Genomic DNA, 8,613 nt, shown 5'->3' with positions numbered 1-8,613 from the left:
CCACAACACCCCTACTACAATGTTATATAACCATTAACACCATTACTACAACGTTATATAACCATTAACACCATACTGTTAGTATAACACCCCCACTACAAAGTTATATAACCATTAACACCCCTACTACAACGTTATATAACCATTAACACCCCTACTACAACATTATAACCATTAACACCCCTACTACAACATTATAACCATTAACACCCCTACTACAACATTATATAACCATTAACACCCCTACTACAACATTATATAACCATTAATATCATACTGTTAGTATAACACCCCCACTACAACGTTATATAACCATTAACACCATTACTACAACGTTATATAACCATTAACACCCCTACTACAACATTATATAACCATTAACACCCCTACTACAACGTTATATAACCATTAACACCCCTACTACAACATTATATAACCATTAACACCATACTGTTAGTATAACACCATTACTACAATGTTATATAACCATTAACACCCCCACTACAACATTATATAACCATTAAAACCCCCACTACAACGTTATATAACCATTAACACCCCCACTACAACGTTATATAACCATTAACACCACTACAACATTATATAACCATTAACACCACTACAACATTATATAACCATTAACACCATACTGTTAGTATAACACTACTACAACATTATAACCATTAACACCACTACTACAACATTATATAACCATTAATACCATACTGTTAGTATAACACCCCCACTACAACGTTATATAACCATTAACACCCCTACTACAACGTTATATAACCATTAATACCATACTGTTAGTATAACACCCCTACTACAACGTTATATAACCATTAACACCCCTACAACAACATTATATAACCATTAACACCATTACTACAACGTTATATAACCATTAACACCCCTACTACAACATTATATAACCATTAACACCCCTACTACAACGTTATATAACCATTAACACCACTACTACAACGTTATATAACCATTAACACCATACTGTTAGTATAACACCCCCACTACAATGTTATATAACCATTAACACCATTACTACAACGTTATATAACCATTAACACCATACTGTTAGTATAACACCCCTACTACAACGTTATATAACCATTAACACCATTACTACGTTATATAACCATTAACACCCCTACTACAACGTTATATAACCATTAACACCATTACTACAACGTTATATAACCATTAACACCATACTGTTAGTATAACACCCCTACTACAACACCATACTGTTAGTATAACACCCCTACTACAACGTTATATAACCATTAATACCCCTACTACAACGTTATATAACCATTAACACCATACTGTTAGTATAACACCCCTACTACAACGTTATATAACCATTAACACCATACTGTTAGTATAACACCCCTACTACAACTATATATAACCATTAACACCATACTGTTAGTATAACACCCCTACTACAACTATATAAAACCATTAACACCCCCACTACAAAGTTATATAACCATTAACACCCCTACTACAACGTTATATAATCATTAAAAGGATACTTTGGGATTTTGTCAATAAAGCCATTTACAGAGCCTTACAGCCTGATTTTAATATTTACAATATTTCGATTTGTCACTGGCCTTCAGACAACACCCCATCATGTCAAAGAGGATTGATGTTTAGACATTTTTACAAATTAATAAAAAATAAAAAAGCTGAAATGTCTCGAGTCAATAAGTATTCAACCCCTTTGTTACGGAAACTAAATAAGTTCAGGAGTAAAAATGTGCTCAACAAGTCCCATAATAAAGTTGGACGGACTCACTCTCTGTTCAATAATAGAGTTTAACATGATTTATGAATGTCTACCTCATCTCTGTACCCCCACACATGAAACTATTTGTAAAGGTACCTCAGTCGAGCAGTGAATTTCAAACACAGATTCAACCACAAAGGGAGGTTTTCCAATGTCTCGCAAAGGCCACCTATTGGTAGATGGGTAAAAATTTCAAAAAGCAGACATTGAATATCCCTTTGAGCATGGTGAAGTTATTAATTACACTTTGGATGGTGTATCAATACACCCAGTCACTACAAAGATATAGGCGTCCCTTCCTAACTCAGTTGCCGGAGAGAAAGGAAACCGCTCAGGGATTTCACCATGAGGCCAATGTTGACTTTTTAAAACAGTTAGAGTTTAATGGCTGTGATAGGAGATAACTGAGGATGGATCAACAACATTGTAGTTACTCCACAAAAGAAACCTAATTGACCGTGTGAAAAGGTAGTTGCAAAACATGCATCCTGTTTGCAACAAGGCACTAAAGTAAAATTGCAAAATAAAATGTGGCAAAGCAATTCACTTTTTGTCCTGAATACAAAAAGTGTTGTTTGGGGCAAATTCAACACAACACACTGAGTACCACTTCATATTTTTAAGCATGGTGGTGGCTGCATCATGTTATGGGTATGCTTGTCATAGTTAAGGACTGGGGAGTCTCTGGTCAGATTGTATTAATGTGTTGGATAGTAATGTGATATCTGGTCAGATTGTATTAATGTGGTGGATAGTAATGATCTCTGGTCAGATTGTATTAATGTGGTGGATAGTAATGTGATATCTGGTTAGATTGTATTAATGTGGTGGATAGTAATGATCTCTGGTCAGATTGTATTAATGTGGTGGATAGTAATGTGATATCTGGTCAGATTGTATTAATGTGGTGGATAGTAATGTGATCTCTGGTCAGATTGTATTAATGTGGTGGATAGTAATGATATCTGGTCAGATTGTATTAATGTGGTGGATAGTAATGTGATATCTGGTCAGATTGTATTAATGTGGTGGATAGTAATGATCTCTGGTCAGATTGTATTAATGTGGTGGATAGTAATGATCTCTGGTCAGATTGTATTAATGTGGTGGATAGTAATGATCTCTGGTCAGATTGTATTAATGTGGTGGATAGTAATGATCTCTGGTCAGATTGTATTAATGTGGTGGATAGTAATGTATTAATATCCTGGTCAGGTTATGGATAGTAATGTGTTGTTCTCTGCAGGTGCATCTCCAGGTACTCCTCTGCATCATGCTGGAGGACCAGAGCAGAGCCAGTGTACCTTCAGACCCTCCACCTCTCCTCTCACCCACTCCTCCCCCTCACAGACCTCCTTCCCCAACCAAGAAGGGTAAATCAATCAATTATTCAATCAATCAAACCATCAATTATTCAATCAATTATTCAATCAATTATTCAATCACTCAAACCATCAATCAGTTATTAAATCAATCAGATGTCAGGTCGTGCCCTCTACTGTGTAACTCTACTTGCAGTTCTTCTTAAATCTTGTATTTCTCTCTGGTTGCCTGTACAGGCCTGTGTGTCCCCCCTCCTCCAGTGTCGGGGACAGGAGACCCCCCAGTGATCTCTCTCCTCCACAGTCCCAGTCCGAGTGGAGTTGTTCCAGTCCCAGTCTCAGCAGGCTGACGTACATCTCTCTGAATGACGGCACGGCTCTCGACAGCACCGGCATCCCAACTCCTGACAGACACAAGGTATAGTAGGCAGCCGATTGGGCCTTCGTATATATATGGGCTTCTCTTTCGAATACTCCTTTTCCCGTGTCTCAGTGGGATTCCTGTCGGCTGTTTTACAAAATGACCAAGAGCTCAATCGCACGTCGTCTGACCGAGGGCCAGCCCTTTTGGTCGTTCTCGGCCTCTCTTCTTCTTTGCGGAAGTGATCAGGACGGTTCCTGAAGCTCTCTCTCCTCTCTGTGTGACTTGAATTCCTGTCTTCCTGCCTTAACAGTTCACAGGTCAACCGTGAGGTCAATGGAGTCGATTAGTGTTCGATACTTAACCGAATGGGGGGGGAAAAAAAATGTCTACTTCTGTCTCCGGGGGTAGCTTAACGTGACACGGCTAGCCATCGCGATTTGGTTAACCCCACGCCGTGAGGCGTAAGCTAACTTGGCTAGCCATCGCGACTTGGTTAACCCCACGCCGTGAGGCTTAAGCTAACTTGGCTAGCCATCGCCACTTGGTTAACCCCACGCCGTGAGGCGTAAGCTAACTTGGCTAGCCATCGCCACTTGGTTAACCCCACGCCGTGAGGCTTAAGCTAACTTGGCTAGCCATCGCCACTTGGTTAACCCCACGCCGTGAGCCTTAAGCTAACTTGGCTAGCCATCGCCACTTGGTTAACCCCACGCCGTGAGGCTTAAGCTAACTCTGCTAGCTCGCTGGAAAGCTTACTCTGCCACACGCAGTTCCCATTGGCTAGCTTTCCATACCTGGAGAGGTAGAATTGCTAGCGTTTCTGTTGTCGAAAGACACGGGGAAAGCACACACTTTCTCTGGTTCGCTGATAATGAGAGATCTCACCACATTTCCCGGCTGGCAAGAAGGAAAGGAGTGGAGGCGTGGAGGAGTGGGAGGCGTGGAGGAGTGGGAGGAGTGGAGGCGTGGAGGAGTGGAGGCGTGAGAGGGGTGGAGGCGTGGGAGGCGTGGAGGCGTGGAGGGGTGGAGGAGTGGGAGGGGTGGAGGCGTGGGAGGGGTGGAGGCGTGGGAGGCGTGGGAGGAGTGGAGGCGTGGAGGAGTGGAGGCGTGGGAGGGGTGGAGGAGTGGAGGCGTGGGAGGGGTGGAGGGGTGGAGGCGTGGGAGGGGTGGAGGCGTGGGAGGGGTGGAGGCGTGGGAGGCGTGGAGGCGTGGGAGGCGTGGAGGCGTGGGAGGGGTGGAGGCGTGGGAGGGGTGGAGGCGTGGGAGGCGTGGGAGGAGTAAAAAATGGGTAAAAAAAAAAGCATTCATTGAATATCCCTTTCAGCTTGGTGAAGTCATTAATTACACTTTGGATGGTATATCAATACACCCAGTTACTATAAAGATAGAGGCGTCCTTCCTAACTCAGTTGCCGGAGAAGAAGGAAACCTCTCAGGGATTTCACCATGAGGACAATGGTGACTTTAAAACAGTTACAAAGTTTAATGGCTGTGATAGGAGATAACTGAGGATGGATCAACAACATTGTAGTTACTCAAGAATACAAACATAAATGACTGTGAAAAGGAAGCCTGTACAGAATAACAAATATTCCAAAACATGCATCCTGTTTGCAACGAGGCACTAAATTAATACTGCAAAAAAATGTGGCAAAGCAATTAACACTTTGTATTCTGGACAAAAAGTTATGTTTGGTTCAAGTACAACACATTACTGAGTACCACTCTTTATATTTTCAAGCATCGTGGTGGCTGCATCATGTTATGGGTATGCTTGTCATAGTTAAGGACTGGGGAGTTCTTTAGGATAAAAAGAAACAGAATGGAGCAAAGCACAGGCAAAATCCTAGAGGAAACCCTGGTTCAGTCTGCTTTCCACCAGACACTGGGAGATGAATTCACCTTTCAGCAGGACAATAACCTAAAACACAAGGCCAAATCTACACTGGAGTTGCTTACCAAGAAGACAGTGAATGTTCCTGAGTGGCCAAGTTCACAGTTTTGACCTAATTCTGCTTAAAAATCTTATGACAAGACCTGAAAATGGTTGTCTAGCAATGATCAACAACCAATTTGACATTAACACGAAGAAGAAGAACGGGGCAAATGTTGCACAATCCAGGTGTTGGAACGCTCTTAGATTTACCCAGAAACACTCCCAGCAGTAATCGCTCTTAGATTTACCCAGAAACACTCCCAGCAGTAATCGCTCTTAGATTTACCCAGAAACACTCCCAGCAGTAATCGCTCTTAGATTTACCCAGAAACACTCCCAGCAGTAATCGCTCTTAGATTTACCCAGAAACACTCCCAGCAGTAATCGCTCTTAGATTTACCCAGAAACACTCCCAGCAGTAATCGCTCTTAGATTTACCCAGAAACACTCCCAGCAGTAATCGCTCTTAGATTTACCCAGAAACACTCCCAGCAGTAATCGCTCTTAGATTTACCCAGAAACACTCCCAGCAGTAATCGCTCTTAGATTTACCCAGAAACACTCCCAGCAGTAATCGCTCTTAGATTTACCCAGAAACACTCCCAGCAGTAATCGCTCTTAGATTTACCCAGAAACACTCCCAGCAGTAATCGCTCTTAGATTTACCCAGAAACACTCCCAGCAGTAATCGCTCTTAGATTTACCCAGAAACACTCCCAGCAGTAATCGCTCTTAGATTTACCCAGAAACACTCCCAGCAGTAATCGCTCTTAGATTTACCCAGAAACACTCCCAGCAGTAATCGCTCTTAGATTTACCCAGAAACACTCCCAGCAGTAATCGCTCTTAGATTTACCCAGAAACACTCCCAGCAGTAATCGCTCTTAGATTTACCCAGAAACACTCCCAGCAGTAATCGCTCTTAGATTTACCCAGAAACACTCCCAGCAGTAATCGCTCTTAGATTTACCCAGAAACACTCCCAGCAGTAATCGCTCTTAGATTTACCCAGAAACACTCCCAGCAGTAATCGCTCTTAGATTTACCCAGAAACACTCCCAGCAGTAATCGCTCTTAGATTTACCCAGAAACACTCCCAGCAGTAATCGCTCTTAGATTTACCCAGAAACACTCCCAGCAGTAATCGCTCTTAGATTTACCCAGAAACACTCACAGCAGTAATCGCTCTTAGATTTACCCAGAAACACTCACAGCAGTAATCGCTCTTAGAGACTTTTACCCAGAAACACTCCCAGCTGTAATCACAGCCAAAGGTGATTCTAACATGTATTGACTCAGGGGGGTTCGGTTCAACACTTATCTAATCAAGATAGTGTTTTATTTTTTATAACTTTTATACAAAATGTGTTAAAAAGTCCAGGGGTGTGAATACTTTCTGAAGGCCCAGTATCACCTTCCCCAGTCAGGTGAACTCGCGGATAACATGTTTATGAATCTCTGTCCAGTATGGAGCCAATGCTAACTAGCACTAGCGCAATGACCAGAAGTCAATGGGTATCTGCTAGCATGCTACCATGCTACCCATAGACTTCCAGTCGTTGTGCTAGCGCTAGTTAGCAACTGCGCTAGTAAGCGAATTCCTTCAAAAACGCTCGTATGAAACATACAAATGGCATCTGACTCTGGGGAAGTAAATAAAAGGGCCTCATTGACAAAATCCCAAATTATCCCTTTATCATACCGTTAGTATACCTTAACAGAATTATCCTTTATCATACCGTTAGTATACCTTAACAGAATTATCCCTTTATCATACCGTTAGTATACCTTAACAGAATTATCCCTTTATCATACCGTTAGTATACCTTAAACAGAATTATCCTTTATCATACCGTTAGTATACCTTAACAGAATATACCGTTAGTATACCTTAAACAGAATTATCCTTTATCATACCGTTAGTATACCTTAACAGAATTATCCTTTTATCATACCGTTAGTATACCTTAACAGAATTATCCCTTTATCATACCGTTAGTATACCTTAACAGAATGTGTTTGGAGGACCAGGATCAGATTTGTTACAGACATGATGGGGCCGGTTCCTCAGACACAGATGAAGTGTAGTCCTGGACTAAAAAGCCATTTCAAAATGTAGATTCTCCTTTCAGTAAATGTTCTAGTCTAGGACTCACAGAGACTTTATCCGTGTCTGGGGGAAAACAGCCGCCATTGACTGTATCTATCTACTCAGGGTGCCCAATTATTGGCAGAAAAAGATCGGAATTGGTCTGCCTGTGTAAACAGTGCCCGTATGTTCTAAGCAGAGAGAGAAACACTCTAGGAACCAAATAAGGTGTTAGAGGAAAACATTCATATGATTATACGCTAGTTAGTTGCTTCCTGTTTTTGGGGGGGGGGGGGGTTTAGGCTGGGTTTCTGTAACAGCACTTTGAGATATCAGCTGATGTAAGAAGGGCTTTATAAATACATTTAATTTGATTATGTTCTTTCCTTAATGTATGATATTTCTCCCTAGTACCTGTCAGCCTCCGAACCTCTCCTGGTGACAGCTAACGAGGGCTGGACATGGAGGCCGCTCCTTCCAGAGTCCAAGGTCTCTGTGCTTCCCAGCACTGACAACACCACCTTACTCAGGTTACCATAGAACAGCTGGGCCTGGTTGGGGCTCTGGGGCAGGTCGTAGGCTGGAGACAACAGCATGGGAAATCATGAGAGAAACATAGTGGGGCAACACACACACACACACACACACTTGAAGTCAGAAGTTTACATACACCTCAGCCAAATACAATTTAACCTCAGTTTTTCACAATTCCTGACATTTAATCCTCGTAAAAAATTCCCTGTTTTAGGTCAGTTAGGATCACCACTTTATTTTCAGAATGTGAAATGTCAGAATAATAGTAGAGAGAATGATTTATTTCAGCTTTTATTTATTTCATCACATTCCCAGCAGGTCAGAAGTTTACATACACTCAATTAGTATTTGGTAGCATTGCCTTTTAAATTGTTTAACTTGGGTCAAACGTTTCGGGTAGTCTTCCACAAGCTTCCCACAATAAGTTGGGTGAATTTTGGCCCATTCCTCCTGACAGAGCTGGTCTAACTGAGTCAGGTTTGTAGGCCTCCTTGCTCGCACACGCTTTTGCAGTTCTGTCCACAAATTTTCTATAGGATTGAGGTCAGGGCTT

The 8,613-nt window shown here is 41.9% G+C and overlaps 1 protein-coding gene across 1 annotated transcript in view; it reads right to left on the bottom strand.

The window, feature by feature from the left end:
• LOC145877393 (centrosomal protein of 192 kDa) overlaps window positions 1-8,382 on the bottom strand; it is a 30,957-nt gene extending 22,575 nt beyond the window's left edge. The window contains exon 1 of the mRNA XM_082972729.1: window positions 7,941-8,382. Within this exon, the coding sequence (XP_082828855.1) occupies window positions 7,941-8,122 (182 nt within the window). The 5' untranslated portion in view covers window positions 8,123-8,382. The remainder of the gene's footprint in view (window positions 1-7,940) is intronic.
• Window positions 8,383-8,613: the final 231 nt, after the last annotated feature.

The sequence above is a fragment of the Salmo salar genome, unplaced genomic scaffold, assembly GCF_965601325.2.
Source record: "Salmo salar unplaced genomic scaffold, fSalSal1 ptg001052l, whole genome shotgun sequence".
NCBI lineage: Eukaryota > Metazoa > Chordata > Actinopteri > Salmoniformes > Salmonidae > Salmo > Salmo salar.
Note: the sequence above shows the minus strand (reverse complement) of the source record. Positions and strands in the feature narration are given on the sequence as shown.